This window comes from Moschus berezovskii, chromosome 9, assembly GCF_049115385.1.
Source record: "Moschus berezovskii isolate FMDL1 chromosome 9, NW_MosBer_1.0, whole genome shotgun sequence".
Classification (NCBI taxonomy): domain Eukaryota; kingdom Metazoa; phylum Chordata; class Mammalia; order Artiodactyla; family Moschidae; genus Moschus; species Moschus berezovskii.
The window spans coordinates 106,331,449-106,354,366 of NC_142468.1; the positions used below are offsets into that span (position 1 = coordinate 106,331,449).

Consider the following 22,918-nt stretch of genomic DNA (forward strand, 5'->3'; position numbering starts at 1 on the left):
AATCCCTTGCATTCCTATACACTAATAATGAGAAAATAGAAAGAGAAATTAAGGAAACTATTCCATTCACTGTTGCAATGAAAAGAATTAAATACTTAGGAATATATCTACCAAAGGAAACAAAAGACTTGTACATAGAAAACTATAAAACACTAGTGAAAGTAATCAAAGAGGACACTAATAGATGGAGAAATATACCGTGTTCATGGATTGGAAGAATAAATATTGTGAAAATGAGTATACTACCCAAAGTAATTTATACATTCAATGCAATCCCTATCAAGCTACAAACGATATTTTTCACAGAACTAGAACAAATAATCTCACAATGTGTATGGAAATACAAAAAACCTCGAATAGCCAAAGCAATCTTGAAGAAGAATGGAACTGGAGGAATTAACCTGCCAGACATCAGGCTCTACTACAAAGCCACAGTCATCAAGACAGTATGGTACTGGCATAAAGACAGAAATATAGATCAATGGAACAAAATAGAAAGCCCAGAGATAAATCCACGCACCTATGGACACCTCATCTTTGACAAAGGAGGCAAGAATATAAAATGGAGAAAAGACAGTCTCTTTAACAAGTGGTGCTGGGAAAACTGGTCAGCCACTTGTAAAAGAATGAAACTAGAACACTTCCTAACACCATACACCAAAATAAACTCAAAATGGATTAGAGAGCTAAATGTAAGACCAGATTCTATAAAACTCCTAGAGGAGAACGTAGGCTAAACACTCTCCGACATAAATCACAGCATTATCCTCCAAGACCCACCTCCCAGAATATTGGAAATAAAAGCAAAAATAAACAAATCGGACCTAATTAAAATCAAAAGCTTCTGCACAGCAAAGGAAACTATAAGCAAGGTGAAAAGACAGCCTTCAGAATGGGAGAAAATAATAGCAAATGAAGCAACTGATAAAGGATTAATCTCCAAAATATGCAAGCAGCTCCTGCAGCTCAATTCCAGAAAAATAACTGACCCAATCAAAAAATGGGCCAAAGAACTAAACAGACATTTCTCCAAAGAAGACATAAAGATGGCTAACAAACACATGAAAAAACGCTCAACATCCCTCATAATCAGAGAGATGCAAATCAAAACCACAATGAGATACCATTTCACACCAGTCAGAATGGCTGCTATCCAAAAGTCTACATGCAATAAATGCTGGAGAGGATGTGGAGAGAAAGGAACCCTCTTACACTGTTGGTGGGAATGCAAACTAGTACAGCCACTATGGAGAACAGTGTGGAGATTCCTCAAAAAATTGGAAATAGAACTGCCATATGATCCAGCAATCGCACTCCTGGGCATACACACCGAGGAAACCGGAATTGAAAGAGACACGTGTACTCCAATGTTCATTGCAGCACTGTTTATAATAGCCAGGACATGGAAGCAACCTAGATGTCCATCCGCAGACGAATGGATAAGAAAGCTTTGGTACATATACACAATGGAGTATTATTCAGCCATTAGAAAGAATACATTTGAATCAGTTCTAATGAGGTGGATGAAACTGGAGCCTATTATACAGAGTGAAGTAAGCCAGAAAGAAAAACACCAATACAGTATACTAACACATATATATGGAATTTAGAAAGATGGTAACTTTAACCCTGTATACGAGACTGCAAAAGAGACATAGGTATATAGAACAGTCTTTGGGACTCTGTGGGAGAGGGTGAAGGTGGGATGATTGGGTAGAATGGCATTGTAGCATGTATATTATCATATGTGAAATGAATCACCAGTCCAGGTTCGACGCATGATACAGGATGCTTGGGGCTGGTGCACGGGGATGACCTGGAGGGAGAATATGGGGAAGAGGGAGGTGGGAGGGGGGTTCAAGAAAGGGAACACATGTACACCCGGGGTGGATTCGTGTCAATGTATGGCAAAACCAACCAATATATTAATGTAAGGTAATTTGCCTCCAATAAAATAAATTAAAAAAAAATAAACTCAGGTAAAAAACATGAAAAGAAAAAAAGATTGTGTTGGGTGCTATTCTATACTAATTTCAAGATGAAATCATGGCTGAGGCTCTGAAGAAAAAGTTATATTCATAAACTGAAAATAAAAAAAATTCAATTTGTTTAAAAGTTACTTTAGAAATACATACCTAAATTTCAAAAATTTCCCTGCTTATGACTAAGAATCTCAAGTCAAGTAAAAACATATACATGCTACTATATATAAAATAGATAAATAGCAAGGAACTATTCTATAGCAGAGCCAACTATATTCAATATCCTGTAATAATTTCTAATGGAAAAGAATCTGAAAAAGAATATATATGTAGAAAAAGAGAGTTATATATATATATATGAATTAACCACTTTGCTTTCCTGGTGGCTCAGACGGTAAAGTGTCTACCTGCAACGTGGGAAACCCAGGTTCAATCCCTGAGTGGGGAAGATACCCTGGAGAAGGAAATGGAAACCCACTCCAGTACTCTTGCTTAGAAAATTCCATGGACCTAGGAGCCTGGTGGGCTACGGTCCATGGGGTCGCAAAGAGTTTAACACGACTGAGTGAATTCACTTTCACTTTTAACCACTTTGCTGTATACCTAAAACACACAAAACTATCAACTATGCTTCAATAAAAAAAGAAAATTTGCCTAGCGTATTGGAACTAGATAAGTTCACAGTTAAGTTACAAGGGACGTTAATGAAAAAAATTACCAAAAGAAAAATTAGAAATAACATTAAGGTCTGCAGTGGAGAATCAGTTCAGTTCAGTCACTCAGTCATGTCCGAGTATTTGTGACTCCATGAACTGCAGCACACCAGGCCTCCCTGTCCATCACCAACTCCCGAAGCTTACCCAAACCCATGTCCTTTGAGTCAGTGATACCATCCAACCATCTCATCCTCTGTCATCCCCTTCTCCTCCCGCCTTCTATCTTTCCCAGCAACAAAGCCTTTTCAAATTAGTCAGCTCTTCGCATCAGGTGGCCAAAGTATTGGAGTTTCAGCTTCAGCATCAGTCCTTCCAATGAATATTCAGTACTGAACTCCTTTAGGATGGACTGGTTGGATCTCTTTGCAGTCCAAGTGACTCTCAATAGTCTTCTCCAACACCACAGTTCAAAAGCATCAATTCTTCGGTGCTCAGCTTTCTTTGTAGTCCAACTTTAACATCCATACGTGACTACTGGAAAAACCATAGCCTTGACTATAATCATAGTTAAATGAATATGAATTAAATATTCATAGCTCTTTTATCTTGGAAGAGCATTATTACTCATACGAAAAGTAAAAATCACTCAATCATGTCCAACTCTTTGCAACCCTATGGACTATACAGTCCATGGAATTCTCCAGACCAGAATACTGGAGTGGATAGCCTTTCCCTTCTCCAGGAGATCTTCCCAATCCAGGTAGCAAACCCAGGTCTCCCATGTTTCAGGCAGATTCTTTACCTGCAGAGCCACCAGAGAAGCCCTATTACTCATATATAGAAACATAATTCATTGCTATGAAATATGTGAATAGACATTTTAAAAATGAGAAGTTTACAAGAAAGATATATACGGAATCCATTTTTAAAACTTATTTTTAATTCTTATCACTAAATTGTTTCTCTCCAGGCTTATATGTGTTTATTAGTTTGAATCATAAGAAATTGTCCTTTCATTCAGTTCACATTTGGTCAAATGTCAGTTTTAGAGAATTCAACCTAATATACGTGCTATTTTTTTTTTTAGACATACTGTTAAACAACTGTATCTTGAAACAAACAAACCAAATTACTGATGCTTGTTCCACATCTAAATTAAATACCAGGAGTCCCCCACTTGCACTGCCACCACTAAGCTTTCCTCCAGGCCCCACACCAACAACCATGCTCTCTCTTGTCACTCCTCCAAACCACGCCTGGGCTCTCCTGTGGGCACAATCCTCACTGCCTCAGAGAGAAAGCAGCATAAGTCTCTTGGAGCCCCTTGAAACTGTTATCACCAAGAATAGACATGTAGGCAGCCAGGCCAGTCAGGAAGGACATTGTGAGGGTAATGGATGTGAAGCTGGTCTTGTAACCAAAAGAGAATACTGCAGGGGTGGTGCCAGGAGGCCCTGATACAGGAGCAGTGAATGGAGGATTTTATAGCCAATAACAGAAAAAAATAAAATTGGACTGAGCAAGAGAGAATGAATGGGACAATCATCAGAGTTAACTGCAGTGGGTGTGACATTTCAAAGAAGCTATAATCAAGTCTCTTATCTGAAAGCTTTGATCATGCAATATGCAGATTTTAAAGTAAACACAGTCTTGTACAAAACAATGTATATTCACTTTGTTTCCAAATGTAAAAGAATACATTAAAAATTTTTCAGATTTGGTTTCAACGATCAAAAGAAAGGTCAGTTTTTTAAAAATTACTAATTAAAATTTTTACTGGTAGTAGGATATTAGGTGATTATTTTTTCCTGTTTTTGTCTTTTCTAAACTTCTAATGTTAAAAATGCATTTTAATACATGGTCTCTTCATTTGATATAGTTCAATAAGAAGAGGAAATATTGGCATTAGTCAAATAAAATATTGCTTTTTTTAGAAAGGTCAATATAGTAACTGCACAAGGAGATCAAACTTCACAGGCACCCACAATAGGAACAATAACAACAACATGTACAAGTGACCAGTGAACATAATGACAGATGCCCAGCCTTATCATGAGCAGTGACTAGGAAACACAGATTTCTGCTTCCCTAACTGACAGGGGAAAAGAAAGAGAAGGAGGAGAGACAGGTGAGAATGAAGAAATATTACCAATGTTACCAGGATTCCAATATAAAAGCTACATTATACCTTGTTGATGGAATTACCAGTTGACAATGTTTATTAGAGTTTAAAACACACAAATCTTGACAGCTGTACAAGAGCAACTATTATGCTTATGTACCACCCATATCTATATAAAATGTATATATGTCTATACATACATGTACACACAGATACATAGAATGCTGTTGATGCATGTAAATCAATAGAGAATGCATTAACCACACTGCAGAATATATATACACTGTGGAATACTATGAAGCTATAAAAATTATTTATATATATACAGATTTAGAAAGATTTTCAATTTAAGGGACAAAAGAAAGTACATGAAAATATTATTTTGCCTGCCATGTGGAAAAAGTGTTGAGGTTCTCAAAAAAATTAAATTAGAACTACCGTTTCATGTAGGATTTTCAGTACTTTTAAATGTGAAGGAAATGAAATCAGTATCTTGAAGAGATATTGACAATGCTATGTTCATTGCAGCACTACTCACATTAATCAAATTTGGAAACATGAATTTTCTGATGATTAATGAATGGATAAAGCAAATGTGATACACATATACACCACACACACACACACACACACAAACAATATTCAGCCTAAAAAAAAAAATTTCCTGCCATTTGCAAAGGGCAGAAAAGTAACTCATATTTAAACACAGAGAACATGAAATAAGCCAGTCACAGAAAGCAAAACACTGCATGAGATGTCATTGCAATTCAGGAACATAGTTAAATTTGATGGTACATGAAAATTCAGGATCTGTTCTCATGAGTAATCATAAGGTTATCATCACCTAGATGTGAAGTCAAAAGTATTAGAGTAATATATTTGGGTATGTATTTCGATAGCCAAGTATTAATTCCTGCAAAAATTATTACACGATGATCAGTACTATGTCTTAAATTGGTAAAATGCTGATGGCATTTTTTTGTACGTATTTAAATAACTGGAAACAACTAAAACAACCATCCGAATACTGGATTAAAACAAGAGCCTCTAATGGCAAAAACAGAATTCTTTTTATGAAACTATGTTTGTACTTGAAAAAAACTTCCAAAACTGCACACCAAGTATTCCAAATAGTCAATCCTCAAAATAGGATACATGTGGCTTTCATCTCCTAAGGCCTACATTTCTGTATTATTTAAATGGTCTAAAACAACCTGATATTGGCTTTTGACTTAAAAATGAAATTTATTGTGAAAATACAGAATAAGAGTCTCCGATGTATAACCCAGCAAATTCAGATTGTAGTGACGGTAGTACCATTTAATCAAGCATTTAAAAACTGAAGTAAAGTTTTACAAGTGTGTCAACAACTGTTTACTCATAGGAAATCACAATGGATCCTTAACAGAAAATGTTCTCTATAAGAAATTAATGGCCAAGATAAAACCTATCTGTGGCAGTCTACTGCTAGGGGCTATAAAATATATCTATCAGGGCTTCCCCGGTGGCTTAGAGGGTAAAGCGTCCACCTGCAATGTGGGAGACCCAGATTCAATCCCTGAGTCAGGAAGATCCCCCGGAGAAGGAAATGCAACCCACTCCAGTACTCTTGCCTGGAAAATCCCATGGATGGAGGAGCCTGGGAGACTGGAGTTCATGGAGTCGCAAAGAGTTGGACACGACTGAATGACTTCACTTTCACTTTCACTACTAGGAGCTATAAAATATATCTATCATTTAGCTGATTGATACTAGTAAGAAGGGATGAAAATGAAAGGAGAGAGAAAAGACAGAAGAGACAGGGACAGCAGAGAAAAGAAATAGGAGAGAATAGAAACAAGCAAGAAGGAATAGCATAACAGTTAAAAAGGGAGCAGTTAGAACAGCATACCTTAGGAGTGGTTCCTGAGTCTTTTTTTCCTGTTCACCAATTTACAAACTCTCAGTAACTTCTCTCTTCACAATGTCTCAGCAAGGCACATAATGCAACAGTCTACAACCCATTTTCCCAGCCTCTGATCTCACCTCTCCACCTCACAAATCCCTTGAACTAGGAGGACTATTGTTCTTTCATTAATATCAGGGTTATCCAAACTTTTGTTCTGCCCTATAGTTTTCCCTGGCCTTCTCCACTTGGCTGATTACTTCTTTTTCTAAAAATTCTGTCAGTTATTAGTCAGTGATGGCCCCCTCTCTCCTCCAGTCTGCATGAGATATTCTTCCACCCTGCTATCACATCTTAATTGTGAGGTTCTCATGATACTTTTTCATGACGGTATAATTTACAGTTGACTAGTTTTTCTGTCTCTTCTGCAAAGGGTATGAGCTTCTTGAGAGCACGGACTATGTCTTAGCCATAAACCCTGACCATATGAAATGATGTGAATTTGGGAGAGAAGACAAGGGGTTGAATGGCTGTGCGCATGAATGTGTATATACCTTGAAAATTGATAATAGTTTCTTGGTAAACACACTGTTGTTTTATATATATATATTATTCTCATTGAAAACTGATGCAAGTAGAATTAAAAAGCAATTTTCATTCTAGAAATTACCATGAAAAAAATGACAGGTCAAAGATGATTCACATCAAAACCAACTCCCAAAGTCCTTCCTAGTTCTATGTGAAATATAATCCAAATCTAAAAACTCCCCTGTAAATTCAGATACAATCCAGGCACATGAAGAGCTTCTCGCAATCTGAAAAGTAAAACTTCCCCTTGGAAAGACTGGCATTGTATATGTTCAACAGGTTCAACAAATATATGTTGAATTGAAAAACAGAAATAGAGATAAGAAAGAGTGGGAGGAAAAGTGGTGGGGTGGAGGGGGGAGAATTTTTGTAATGTTGTAGCAGAGTTGCTATACTTTGCCCATAGAGGGAAAACAGCTGGTAATTTTAACAGGCTCTTCACTTAAATTATACTGTCCCCACTTACCTGACCTCACTCCCCAAAAAAGTTCCCAGAAAACAATATTTTCACTGTAAATGAACCTCTTAAGAAGTGCTTCCCTCTTTGATCTCTGTGGTTAGTACTCCTTACAACTACTCCAGCTCTAACAACACTTTTGGGTGGCCCTTTGATGACTCAGTGACCTGAGTCCCCAGGCCGTTTATTATGAGATCTCTACCTTAAATTCCCATGCCATTAAGAGAAGAAAAATTATTAGAAGCTTGATTTAAAAAAGTAAAGGAGAAACACAGGAAGCTATGATTAATAAACTATGACAGCAAAACATATTCAAGGAAACTCAGGATCTCCTAACATTTTAATACATATTGATAAATACCATTTAGACCAATATTAGTGAAAAAGTAATGCCTATTAACACAATTAGTAAAAATTATTTTAGAATTCTATTAGAAGCATAGTCATACAATATATTCCTAGCATCCTTATCCCTGCTTTTTTGCCTTATTTATATAATTACCAAACCCATTTTGGTCATGATAAATATCTTAAAAAAAGAAATTAAATATGTTGGCAAAGGTCAGACTGCTAAAGTTAAAACCAATATTCAAGTGAAATAATATTCTGATTTCAAAGTCCATGAATTTAATCCCTGTGCTATGCTGTGTCTTTTTCAGAAAATGCCATGACGTATTAAAAAAGGGCTCACATGCCTATTAAACTTTTCACTTTTCTGAGTATTTTACCTATATGATCTCATTTATTATTTCTAACCAAACGGTGAGATGGAAATCCAATATTCTTTCACACCTGATGAGAAATAAGACTGTGACTTCTCAGTTAATACTAGAAAAGGGGAAATAATTTGTATATCTTGGCATTCAGCACTGTGATTTTTTTATTCATTAACTAAGTCTGGACATACTGAATATCTCTATCATACTGCTCAGAAAAGCAATGTGTACACACAGAAGATCAAATATCACCAGTTGTGTAAAATTTAACATTATTATAAGAGCTACATGTCAACACATTTTACAAAAATTCTTTTTGTTAAATGCTATTAATCTCATTTTACAAAAATTTAGACTGATTTCTATATAACATTCAGCCTAGAAAGAAATGAGCAAAACTTAGTGCTGGAACTGTAGCATTCTCTTTTATATCAAAAGTACATATTAGCCAAGAATGGTTTTGAACAAAAAATGAGCTAAAAAAAGGTAATAACTAAAATCTTAATAGTAAGGAAAATAATATTTGCTCATTTATCTTTTTAGTGTTACATTTTATGTTATCAAGATAAATTAACATAATGTAAAATCAACCATTTTAGAGCTACAAACTAATGCATTTAGGCATTCATTATATCGTGGAATCATCACTTTGACCTAGTTCCAAACTATTTTCATCCATACTGAAATGTGTATCTGATACACATTTGTGGCTGAATATTCCTTTGTGTGGATTACCACATTTGTTAAGCCATTCATCAGCGGATGAACATTTGGATGAACAACTTTGCCCATTGTGAATAGTTCTATATATTCATGTACAAGATTTTGTTTTATTTTTTTAATATTTTTTAATTTATTTATTTTAATTGGAGGGTAATTACTTTACATTATTGTACTGGTTTTGCCATACATTGACACAAATCTGCCCCAGGTGTACATGTGTTCCCCATCTTGAACCCCCCTCCCACCTCCCTTCCCATCCCATCTGTTTTTAATTCTTTGGGGTTAAAGACTAGGAGCAGAATTGATGAGATTTATGATAATTCTGTTTAACTTTTTGAGGAACTGTGAAGTATGAAGGGTATCACTCCAGTGAAATTTATTTGACATTTTTCTCATAATTACACAAGAGTTTTGGGTTCAGATTCTTAAAAAGATGAGAATACCAGACCACCTGACCTGCCTCTTGAGAAACCTATATGTAGGACAGGAAGCAACAGTTATAACTGGACATGGAACAACAGACTGGTTCCAAATAGGAAAAGGAGTACATCAAGGCTATATATTGTCACCTTGCTTCTTTAACTTATATGCAGAGCGCATCATGAGAAACACTGGCTGGAGGAAGCACAAGCTGGAATCAAGATTGCCAGGAGAAATACCAATAACCTCAGATATGCAGATAACACCATCCTTATGGCAGAAAGTGAAGAAGAACTAAAGAGCCTCTTGATGAAAGTGAAAGAGGAGTGTGAAAATGTTGGCTTAAAGCTCAGAATTCAAAAACTAAGATCATGGCACCCGGTCCCATCACTTCATGGCAAGTAGAAGGGGAAATAGTGGCTGACTTTATATTTTGGGGCTCCAAAATCATTGCAGATGGTGACTGCAGCCATGAAATTGAAAGACGTTTGTACCTTGGAAGAAAGTTATGACCAACCTAGACAGCATATTAAAAAGCAGAGACATTACTTTGCCAACAAAGGTCCATCTAGTCAAAGCTATGGTTTTTCTAGTAGTCATGTATGTGTGTGAGAGTTGGACTATAAAGAAAGCTGAGTGCCAAAGAACTGATGCTTTTGAACTCTGGCATTGAAGAAGACTCTTGAGAGTCCCTTGGACAGCAAGGAGATCCAACCAGTCCATCCTAAAGGTAGTCAGTCCTGAATATTCATTGGAAGGACTGATGTTGAAGCTGAGACTCCAACACTTTGGCCACCTGATGTGAAGAACTGACTCATTTGAAAAGACCCTGATGCTGGGAAAGATTGAAGGTGGGAGGAGAAGGGGACCACAAAGGATGAGATGGTTGGATGGTATCACCAAGTGAATGGACATGAGTTTGGGTAAACTTCAGGAGTTGGTGATGGACAGGGAGGCCTGGCGTGCTACAGTCCATGGGGTCACAAAGAGTCAGACATGACTGATTGACTGAACTGAACTAATCGGTTCAGGGGAAGCACACCACAGGTAATCTGCCATTTTTGACGTCTCCCATCAAGTGTCTATACCATCAGTATGATTTACGTTTATTGATTTTGACTTTGATCAACTGACTGAAATTTCAGGTTGCCTCACTATAGATTTACTTTCCGTGCTATTCACACTGTATTTTGAGAAAAGTCACTACACTCAGACCATACTTAAGTAATGAGGAGTTATTTTCCCCTTGATTAGGGTAGCGTGCTACACAATTTATCTCTAATTCTCCTGCATGGGTGTTACTCTTCTATTCCATGTACTAATTTATTCAATCATATATATTAGTATGGAATCATGGATATTTATTTTATAATCTGGATTATAATCAAATACTGCTATTGGGAGCATTTTTATTTGGCTCTTAAGCCTCTTTGATGTAAAGCTGCATCAAATTTTGTGAGTTTATGTATGTTTGAGGATTTCCTTATTTTCTAGGACTAAAAGGTGCTCCTGGTTTATCTTGTATCTTAATTTCCTTTTCCTACAATAGCCATGTCTCCAAAGATCTCTGGTTCCTTTTACTTGATAATGGTATTAGAAATAAACACATGCTCATTGTTTCTATGGTTTCATTGTATTTATGCCCTCACAGAAGACATGGCAAATGCCTAAGACAATATAGTAAAAAATACAGTATCATAAAAAATTTCCTGTGCTTCACGTATTCATTCATTTCCATGAACTCATGAGCCCCTGACAAGCACCTAACTTTTCACTGTCTCCATAGTTTTTCATCTTCCAAAAATTCATAAATGTGGAATCATACCATTTATAGACTTTTGAGGTTGGCTTCCTTCATGGAGCAATAGACACTTAAGTATCCTCTATATCTTTTCATGACTCGATAGATTATTCCCTTTTATTATGGAATAATATCCCATTGTTAAAGTGTATCACACTTTATTTAACCATTAACAGATAGAAGAACATCTTGGATATCTCTAGTATTTGGTAATTATGAAAAAAAACTGTCACAAACATTCAAATACAGGTTTTGTATGAAAAGAATTTTTAACTAAGTTTGGTAAATATCCAGCAGTACTATTACTTTACCATATTTGTTTCTCTAAAAACTAACATTTACATTGAAACAACCATTACAATTGAATATATTTATATATAATATTATTTTAAATAAATTAGAATTTAAAATATCCTTCCATACTCTATATCTTCCAAAGAAAAAGACTCCTCTATATGTATATATTGACATGTTCACATGTAAGTATGTAACAGCATAGGAAAAAAAAAGTGAAATATAGCCACCAAAATGTGAACAAATTTATGCTTCTGATGAAAAAAAAGTAGCAGCAGTGGGCAGACAGAGACATCCTATCATATTTCCTTCTCAGATCTCTGAAGTGTTGGATTCTTGTCCATAAGGCTAAAATTATAAAATATTTTCTAAAATTAAATAAAAGGTAGGATTCCGTTACTGTTTTGTTATTTTGAAGAATATTGATATTGCCTTTTGCATAAGTGCGTGCTCAGTTGTGTCTGACTTTTTTTACCCGATGGACCATAGCCCACCAGGTTCTTCTGCCCAAAAGACTGTGTCAGCAAGAATACTGGAGTAGGTTGTAATTTCCTATTCTAGGGAATCTTCTCCATCCAGGGATTATACCTGTGTCTTTTGCATCTGCTACATTGGCCAGCGAAATCTTTACTGCTGAGCCACGTGTGAAGTCCCAATATTGCCTTGTACTCAATTATAAATCAGGATCATTGCTCAAATAATCAAAGAAATTTTGACACTTTAAATTTCTCTATTCTTCATTGTGTGTGTGCTCTATTCTTCATTAAAACCCCATAAAACAAGCAGTTCAAGACTGACTGCTCTACAATGGGCATACTTGGTATACATTACTGAGGGAGCAACTGAGCACACAGAGCACACACACACTGACGAGTTCATCTCCCTCTGCTAGTCAGCCCATAGCCACTCACCCAAGTCATCTGGGACTAGAGATGCCAACTTAGTTCTGAAATACTGTTTTTCTTTTTTAAAAGTTAATCAATGTTTTAAAACTGTGCTTAACTCAATCATTAGAACTTTATTATTGTCCTCACCCTGACCTTGACAAAGGCACACTTTCCAGATGACATTCTCGATTCAGAGAGACAACAATAAAGTGGTCTCACAGGAACATAGCATGGGTAGTTTGAGAGTTTCCGACTCCAAAGGCCACTCTCTACACTAAATATATGCCTCACACTCTCCCATAAATGCTGGTCACAATAGAAAGTAGATACTTTGCTTTAATGCAATAGGATTCTATTTCAGATTCTATTTAGAATATGGAGAATGCTTTATCCAGGGGAAAAAATGTGGTCAAATACGGTGTCTCTCTGGTAAGAAGATATACTCTACACTGTCAATTTCTTAACTTCTCCCTTAGTTCTCTTCCTCTGTCATATTTTTTTTTCCCTCTGTCATATTTAAGATAATGTTTTAATGTCATATTTCCATGCACACTAATTAGAATGGTTTGTAATTATGCATAGCTTTCAGAAATATCAAGGGTTTCTTCTCCAAGGTACATCTTGGAACTTCTGGACTCTCTACATCATCAAAACGAGTAACTTCTACACAGTCTTACAGCTCCGTAGGTGCCCTCTTTGAGGAAGTATTCAGGTCTTCACGGATCCACAATCATCAGGGTCTACAGTTTTTTTGAGTTAAGGAAAATTGTATTCTAGGCACAGATACATAACTGTAATTAACAGAAATTTCCAAATATTGAGAAAAGTGGTGTTTACTAATTTAACTCAGGAAGGAACCTGATAGAGATTATGGAAAGAAATCTCTCAACACCTACAATAGTCAATAGTTACCATGGAAACAGAATTATGCTCTTGGAACTGAACAGTAGACACAGAATGACAGCACAGATGCAGGACTGGCATCAGAGAGCATTGGGATTGCACTCCAGTCATGCTGTTTCCCAGCTCTTAAGCTGTAACAGGTTACACTAAGAGCCAAACTTAGAATAGTAAGATATATTTCATTCATTTTATTTTATTTGGTAATGTGAAGATTACTTTATAGTCAATGTGGGTGAAAATTTCTAGCATAATGAGAGGTATTCAGAGAGAGTGACAGGGAGATGCAAAGAAACAGAGAGGTTTAGTTTTCCCATGACTCTGATATTACCAGCTAAAAAATGAAAATTAAAGTTGTCCCATTTTTAAAACTTTTACTTTTTAATTATTCTTGAGTTTTTTTGTGAGTTCTGCTCTAACTCATTTGATTTTATAATTATACTCTTAGAATCTTTACAGTTACTTCTACTTAAGGTAAAGTTGAAAATTACATGATGATTTATACAAGTAATTTTAAAGTGTTGTTAATATAGTTTTAATATAATTATCCTAGTAGCAATATTTTGCCCTTTCTAATTTAACTGAAGTACTGTTAAAAGCCTTTTAAGTTAGTATTAGGTGAAATAGCTAGCATAAGCTTTTATTCTTTGATATAACATATACCACCTACAATCTATGTCTTTTTCACTGAAGTACTCAAAATTGATCACAGTTCATAGTAAGAAAATATTCAATAAATTCCTGTTTACCACACTGGGAAAAATTAAAAGCCCCTCCTACATCTATAGCTTTCTAATTCTATTTTTATTTTCATCCTGGTACCTGATAATTCTGTGGATTGAAACAAAAACAGTATCATCAATAGGTTCAGTTACAGACAACAGGTAGGGTAAACCCAGACTAAACCTCAGGTCCACAGCACTGAATTGATCATAATTCTCGATTCATAGTATATTCACACCATTTCTAATGGCAATTTTAGATTTGCTTGTTTATTTAATAATAAAACTATAACTATAAAACATAACTAATACAAGACTTAAATAGTTATAATATCATATAGCTGATAATATGTGCATCCTCATCCTGATCCTTAGCTGCCCAGAGTTGGAGTTACTTACATCATTTTTAAATACATAGTTATATATATAAGTTCCTACAAAATACAGCATTTTTTATTGCTATTCATTTTATAAAAATTATGCTAATCTCTTTTTTCTTCATTCAGTTCAGTTCAGTTCAGTCGCTCAGTCGTGTCCAACTCTTTGTGACCCTGTGAATCACAGCATGCCAGGCCTCCCTGTCCATCACCAACTCATTACCATGTCTCAAAAAGCTACATCTCTGTAATTTTATATAGTTGTACTTTATTTGCTATGTTTCTGAATATTCCATTGTCCTGTTCATGTGCATAATTATAAATATCTCCATATATACAGTTGTAAGAATTTATCTCGAACATGCAAATGAGACTGAAATTGCTGGACCATATGATGTGTGAGTATTGAGCTTTATAAGAAAAGCATAAATTTTTTTCCAAAGTGCCTATGTAAGGATATGCTTTCATCAGCAATAAATAAGAAACCTGCTTTATTCAGAAAATATATTTTAATTTCTTTTCTTCAGATAAAATTAGAAGAAACTGAACTAAATGGAAGAAGTAACCAGTCTGTAGTGTCTGAATTTATTTTTCTTGGGCTGTGTGATTCACGGGAGCTCCAGGCCTTCCTCCTAGTGATATTTTCTTCACTTTATTTAATCACCATTTTAGGCAATGTCTTCATTGTTCTCCTAATTACTGCTGACCTTCATCTCCACTGCCCTATGTACTTCCTGTTAGCCAATCTTTCGTTCATTGACTTATGCCTTTCATCAGTAACCACTCCTAAAATGATCACAGACTTTCTCAAGGCAAACAAGACCATCTCTTTTGGAAGCTGCATGTGTCAGATTTTTTTTGGACATTTTTTTGTAGGGGGTGAGATGGTGCTGCTTGTGTCAATGGCCTATGACCGTTATGTGGCCATCTGCAAGCCACTCCATTATGCTAGCATTATGAACACACAAATGTGTATTTGGCTAGTGATGACATCATGGATCATTGGCTTTGTGCATTCAATAAGCCAACTAGCTATAATTATACAATTGCCTTTCTGTGGACCCAGAGAATTGGATAGCTTTTTCTGTGATATTCCATTGGTGATCAAGCTAGCTTGCATGAACACTTACGTTTTAGAAATGTTGATAAATGCTGACAGTGGGGTACTTGCCACCATCTGCTTCATTCTATTGCTGATCTCTTACTCTTATATTCTGCTTACTCTCTGCCATCAGTCGAAGGATGGGGCATCCAAGGCTCTCTCCACCTGCACTGCCCACATCACAGTGGTTGTGCTATTCTTTGGCCCCTGTATCTTCATCTACCTGTTTCCACTCAGCATCACTTGGGTGGACAAGTTTCTTGCTGTATTTTATGCAGCCATCACACCACTACTAAATCCAGTCATTTACACTTTAAGAAACAAAGAAATTAAAATTGCCATTAAGAGACTATGTTGATAGCCTATGGATTTCTGTTGGTATTTCATAATCTCGCATTATAAGAATGTGATAATTCCCAATTCACATATGGAAACCATGTGTATCTCTTGGAGAAAATTTTGTGTCAATTCTATAGCTTTCCAAAATTATAAAAATGAGTCCCTGTTTGGGAAATTTGGCCAGTCTTTAGAGCTATGATTTTGGTTGTTCTCAAGAATGATTTGGAATTAACAACAATGTTAACATTAATTATTACTATCTGTACTGCTACTTCAACACAGACCACCACACCTGGAAATTTTCTAATCCGACTCTTCGTGATGCCACAGACTGTAGCCCACCAGGCTCCTCTGTCTATGGAATTTTCCAGGCAAGGATACTGGAGTGGGTTGCCATTTCCTACAACAGAAGATTTTCCCTACTCAGGGATCAAACCCACGTTTCCTGCATCTCCTGCATTTGCAAGCAGATTCTTTACCACTGAGCCAGTTCATTGAATACTGCTATCTTTATTTTACAGATTGATAAATTAGTCTATTGATTAGTTAACATTCTAGTTACCTTCTGGAAAGATAGCTATAGAGGGAATCATTAAATATTCCTGATCATATTCAGAAAGAAATTTGAGTCATAATCACAATCTGGAGAGAGTGTTGTGCCCTCAACATCATGTCTCAGTCATTTCTGAAACAGTGTCTTTAAGAGATACATATTCAACACAAAGATGGTTGTAGTAACAACTTTTGGAGATTTTGCTTTTTCCCTTCCTATTCATAAATGGGTTCAGTTCAGTTCAGTTCAGTCGCTCAGTCGTGTACAGGTGAGTCAAAATATCTAGGTTTGGAATAAACTATCCATTTAATTCACTGAAGTGTTCACATAATCTTTAAGAACTAGCTCATGTACAGAGTTTATGAATTATTCATTACTACCTATAACAAAACAAAACTTTCTTCAGAAATCTTCCTACTCTGGGCCTCAAAATTTTATATAAATTTATATCCATTTATCTGAAATCAATAAATCTAGATATACTTCAAATTTCACATTCCTTTTTAAAGATGACATGGTCTTGTGTATTTTGTAACATTTCCAATAGAGAATCTCAGGAATAAACCCTTAAATAAAATAATTGCCATTTTCATATGTGTATGTATATATGATATGATATGTATTCTGATTAATTTTTTCTACATATGCATACTCAGTTTGTATACTATCTATTAACTTGTCTTCGAAAACATTGATTTTTTTTTCTTATGCTTTTGCACATTCTGTTTTAAAGCCACTCCAATATTTTTGCCTGAGAAATCCCATAGACAGAGGTGCCTAGTGGGCTACAGTCCATGGGATCACAAAGAGTTGGACATGACTTTGTGACTTAAAAAAACCAAAAACAAATTCATAATTTCACATTTCTTTTCATTTTCTTTTTATTGAAGGATAATTACAGAATTTTGTTTCTTTCTGTCAAACCTCAACATGAATAAGCCATAGGTATATATGTCCCCTCCCTTTTGAACCTCCCTCCCATCTCCTGCCTCATCTCACCCCTCTAGATTGATACAGAGCCCCTGTTTGAGTTTCCTGAGGCATACAACAAATTCCTGTAGGCTATTTTACATATGGTAATGTAAGTTTCCATGTCACTCTTTTCATACATCTCACCCTCTCCTCCCCTCTCCCCATGTCCGTAAGTCTGTTCTCTATGTTTGTTTCTCCATTGCTGCCTTACAAATAAATTTTTCAGTACCATTTTTCTACATTCTGTTTATATGCGTTAGAATACAATATTTATCTTTCTCTCTCTGACTCACTTTACTCTGTACAATAGGTTCTAGGTTCATCAACTCATCAGAACTACTCAAATGCACTCATTTTATGGCTTAGTAATATTCCATTGAGTATATGTACCACAACTTCTTTATCCATTCATCTGTCGATGGACATTTAGGTGACTTCCATGTTCTAGCTATTGTGAATAGCTGCAATGAACAATGGGTTACATGTGTCTTTTTCAACTTTGGTTTCTTCAGGGTATATGCCTAGGAGTGAGATTGCTGGGTCATGAAGTGGTTTTATTCCTAGCTTTTAAAAGAAATCTCCATACAGTCTTCCATAGTGGCTGTATCGGTTTACATTCCCACCAACAGTGCAAGAGTGTTCCCTTTTCTCCACACCCTTTCCAGCCTTTATTGTTTGTAGACTTTTGGATGATGGCCATTCTGACTGGTGTGAGGTGATATCTCATTGTAGTTTTGATTTGCATTTCTCTAATAATGAGCATCAGTGATTCATGGGGTCACAAAGAGTCGGACATGACTGAGCGACTGAACTGAACTGAACCGAATAATGAGCAACGTTGAGCATCTTTTCATATGTTTGTTGGGTCTTTTTCCCACTTTTTGATTGGGTTGTTTGTTTTTCTGGCATTGAGTTGTATGAGCTGCTTGTATAGTTTGGAAATTAATCCTTTGTCAGTTGTTTCATTTGCTATTATTTTCTCCCATTCTGAGGGATGTCTTTTCACCTTGCTTATAGTTTCCTTGGCTGTGCAAAAGCTTTTAAGTTAACCAGGTCCCACTTATTAACTTTTGTTTTTATTTCCATTACTCTAAGAGGTGGGTCATAGAGGATCTTGCTTTGATTTATGTCATCAAGTGTTCTACATATGTTTTCCTCTAAGAGTTTTATAGTTTCTGGTCTTACATTTAGGTCTCTAATTCTTTTGAGTTTATCTATGTGTATGTTGTTAGGAAGTGTTCTAATTTCATTCTTTTACATGTAGCTGTCCAGTTTTCCCACCACCTTTTATTGACGAGGCTATCTTTGCCCCACTGTATATTCATGCCTCCTCTGTCAAAAATAAGGTACCTATAGGTGCGTGGGTTTATTTCGTGGCTTTCTATCTTGTTCTATTGGTATATATTTCTGTTTTTCGTGCCAGTGCCAAACTGTCTTGATGATTGTAGCTTTGTAGTATAATCTGAAGTCAGGAAGGTTTGATTCCTCCAGCTCTATTCTTCTTTCTCAAGACTGCTTTGGCTATTCAGGGTCTTTTTTGTTTCCATATGAATTGTGAAATTTTTGTTCTAGTTCTGTGAAAAATGCCATTGGTAATTTGATAGGGATTGCATTGAATCTGTAGATTCCATTTGGTAGTAGTCATTTTCACAATATTGATTCTTCCTATCCAGGAACATGGAATATCTCTCTGTTTATGTCCTGTTTGGTTTCTTTCATCAGTGTTTTATAATTTTCTGTGTATAGTTCTTTCGTCTCCTTCAGTTCAGTTCAGTTCAGTATTTCATTCTTTTTGTTGCAATGGTGAATGGGATTGATTCCTTAATTTCTTTTTCTGATTGTTCATTGTTATTATATAGAAATGCAACTGTGCAGTGATATTGTATCCTGCAACTTTGTTAAATTCACTGATTATCTCTAATAATTTTTCCATACTATCTGTAGGGTTTTCTATGTACAGTATCATGTCATCTGCAGACAGTGAGAGCTTTACTTCTTTTCTGATCTGGATTCCTTTTATTTCTTTTTCTTCTCTGATGTAGCTAGGACTTCCAGAACTATGTTGAATAACACTGGTGAAACATTTGTTTTATTCCTGATCTTAGGGGGAGTGATTTCAGTTTTTCAACATTGAGAATAATGTTTGCTGTAAGCTTTTCAAATATTGCTTTTATTATGTTGAGGTATGCCATTTTTTGAAGAGTTTTAATCATAAATAGGTGCTGAATTTTGATCAAAGGCTTTTTCTGCATCTATTGAGATTATCACATGGTTTTTATCTTTCAGTTTGTGAATATGGAGTATCACCTTGATTGATTCATGTATATTGAAGACTCCTTGAATTCCTGGAATAAGCCCAACTTGATCATGGCATATGAACTTTTTGATATGCTGCTGAATTCTGTTTGCTAAAATTTTTTTGAGGATTATTGAATCTATGCTCATCAGTGATACTGGTCTGTAGTTTTCTTTCTTTGTGCTGTCTTTGTCTGGTTTTGGCATCAGGGTGATGGTAGCCTTGAAGAATGAGTTTGGGAGTGTTCCTTCCTCTGCAATTTTTTGAAAGAGTTTTAGAAGGATAGGCATTAGCTCTTCTCTAAATATTTGATAGAATTCTCCTGTAAAGCTATCTGATCCTGGGCTTTTGTTTTTGAGAATTTTTTTTTTTTTTATCACAGCTTCAATTGCAGTGCTTGTAATTGGGTTGTTCATAATTTCTATTTCTTCCTGGTTTAGTATTCAAAGATTGTACTTTTCTAAGAGTCTTTCCATTTCTTCCAGGTTATCCATTTTATTGCCATATAGTTGTCCATAATAGTCTCTTATAATCCTTTGTATTCTGCATTGTCTGTTGTAACCTCTCCTTTTTCATTTCTAATTTTGTTGATTTGATTCTCTTTCTTTTTCTTGATGAGTCTGGCTAAAGGCTTGTCAATTTTGTTTATCTTCTCAAAGAACCAGCTTTTAGGTTTATTAATCTTTACCATCGTTTCTTTCATTTATTTTTCATGTGTTTCTGCTCAGATCTTTATGATTTCTTTCCTTCTACTAATTATGGGGTTTTTTGTTCTTGTTTTTCCAGTTGTTTACATGTAAAGTTAGGCTGTCTATTTGATGTTCTTCTTATTTCTTAAGGTAGGATTGTATTGCTATAAACTTCCCTCTTAGAACTGCTTTCAATGCAGCCCATAGGTTTTGAGTTGTCATGTTTTCATTTTCATTTGTTTCTAGAAAATTTTTTATCTCTTCACTAACCTGTTGGTTATTTAGAAATGTGTTGCTTAATCTCCATGTGTTTGTGTTTCTTACAGTTTTTTGTCTTGTAATTGATATCTAGTCTCATAGCATTGTGTTTGGAGAAGATGCTTGATGCAATTTCAATTTTCTTAAATTTACTGAGGTTTGATTTGTGACCCAAGATGTGGTCTATCCTAGAGAATGTTCCACGTGAACTTGAGAAGAAGGTGCATTCTTCTGCATTTGGTTGGAATGTCCTGACAATATCAATGAGATCCATCTCATCTAATGTATCATTTAAGATTTGTGTTTCCTTATTAATTTTCTGTTTTGATGATGTGTCCATTGGTGTGAGTGGGGTGTTAAAATTTCCTCCTTTTATTGTGTTACTATCAATTTCTCCTTTTATGCCTGTTAGTGTTTGTCTTATGTATTGAGATGCTCCTATGTTGAGTGCATAGATATTTACAATTGTGTCTTCTTGGATTGATTCCTTGTTCACTGTGTAGTGTCCTTCTTTATTTCTTGTAATCTTCTTTATTTTAAGGTCTATTTTGTCTGATATGAGGATTGCTGTTCCAGCTTTCTTTTGCTTCCCATTTACATGGGATATATTTTTCCATCCTCTCACTTTCAGTCTACATGTGTCCTGAGGTCTGAGGTGAGTTTCTTGTAGACAGCATATATATGGGACTTGTCTTTTAATCCATTCAACCAGTCTGTGTTTTTATGTTGGAGCATTTAATCTATTTACATTTAATTATTGATATATATGTTACTATTGCCACCTTCTTAATTGCTTGGGGTTGATTTTGTAAATCTTTTTTTTCTTCCTTCTCTTGTATTTCTTGATTATTCAAGTCCATTTAACATTTGTGAACCTGGTTTGGTGGTACTGAATTCTCTTAACTTTTGCTTGTCTGGAAAGCTTTTTTCCCTCCATCAATTTGAGTGAGATTCTTGCCAGGTATAGTAATCTTGGCTGTAGATTTTTCTCTGTCAGTACTTTAAATATATCCTGTCATTCCCTTCTGGCCTGCAGAGTTTCCACTGAAAGATCAGCTGTTAAGTGTATAGGGTTTCCCTTGTATGGTACTTGTTGCTTCTCCCTTGCTGATATTAATATTCTTCCTTTGTGTTTAGTTCTTGTTAATTTGATTAGTATGTGTCTTGGAGTGTGTTGTCTTGGGTTTGTCCTGTATGGAACACTTTGTGCCTCTTGCATTTGATTGACTATTTCCTTTTCCATGTTGGGGAAATTTTCAACTACAATCTCTTCAAAAATTTTCTCATAACCTTTCTTTTTCTCTTCTTCTTCTGGGACCCCTGTAATTCAAATGTTGGTGCATTGGATATTGTCCCAGAGGTCTCTGAGACTATCCTCAGTTCTTTTCATTCTTTTTACTTTATTCTGCTCTTCAGAAGTAATATCCACCATTTTATCTTCCAGCTTACTGATTCGTTCTTCTACTTCAGATATTTTGCTATTGATTCTTTCTAGAGTATTTTTAATTTCAATTATTGTGTTGCTTTTCTCTGTGTGTTTATTTTTTAACTCTTCTAGGTCTTTGTTCATTGATTCTTGCATTTTCTCCATTTTGTTTTCAAGGTTTTTGATCAACTTTACTATCATTATTCTGAATTCTTTTTCAGGTAGTTTGCCTATTTTCTCTTCATTTATTTGGACTTCTGTGTTTCTAGTTTGTCCCTTCATTTGTGTAGTATTTCTCTGCCTTTTCATTAATTTTTTTTTTTTAACTTACTGTGCTTGAGGTCTCCTTTTCCCAGGCTTCAAGGTTGAATTATTTCTTCCTTTTGGTTTCTGTCCTCCTAAGGTTGGTCCAGTGGTTTGTGTAAGCTTCCTGTAGGGTGAGATTTGTGCTGAGTTTTGTTTGTTTTTCCTCTGATGGGCAAAGCTGAGTGACCTGGTAATCTTGTCTGCAGATGATTGGGTTTTTATTTTTGTTTGCTTGTTGTTTAGATGAGGCGTCCAGCACAGGGTGCTACTGGTGGTTGGGTGATACTGGGTCTTCTTTTCAAGTGGTTTCCTTTGTGTGAGTTCTCACTATTTGTGGTTCATACAGTAAAGCATCTGCCTACCATGCAGGAGACCCGGGTTCAATCCCTGGGTTGGGAAGATCTCCTGGAGAAGGAAATGGCAACCATTCTACTACTCTTGATGGAA

At 35.6% G+C, this 22,918-nt stretch overlaps 1 protein-coding gene across 1 annotated transcript; it reads left to right on the forward strand.

Annotated features, from left to right (window-relative positions):
• Nucleotides 1–3,862: 3,862 nt before the first annotated feature.
• Nucleotides 3,863–15,990, forward strand: LOC148776981 (olfactory receptor 4F4-like). Its single transcript, XM_088840254.1, has 3 exons — nucleotides 3,863–4,028; nucleotides 13,114–13,214; nucleotides 15,058–15,990. Exons 1-3 carry the CDS (start codon nucleotides 3,863–3,865, stop codon nucleotides 15,988–15,990), a joined length of 1,200 nt encoding a protein of 399 aa, XP_088696380.1.
• Nucleotides 15,991–22,918: the final 6,928 nt, after the last annotated feature.

Coding starts and splice junctions, on each gene's coding strand:
- LOC148776981 (XM_088840254.1), top strand. CDS start 3,863: ATGCTCTCTCTTGTCACTCCTCCAAACCACGCCTGGGCTCTCCTGTGG. Junction 4,029..13,113: donor TCAGGAAGGACATTGTGAGG/GTAATGGATGTG, acceptor AATTATGCATAG/CTTTCAGAAATATCAAGGGT. Junction 13,215..15,057: donor CTACACAGTCTTACAGCTCC/GTAGGTGCCCTC, acceptor TCTTTTCTTCAG/ATAAAATTAGAAGAAACTGA.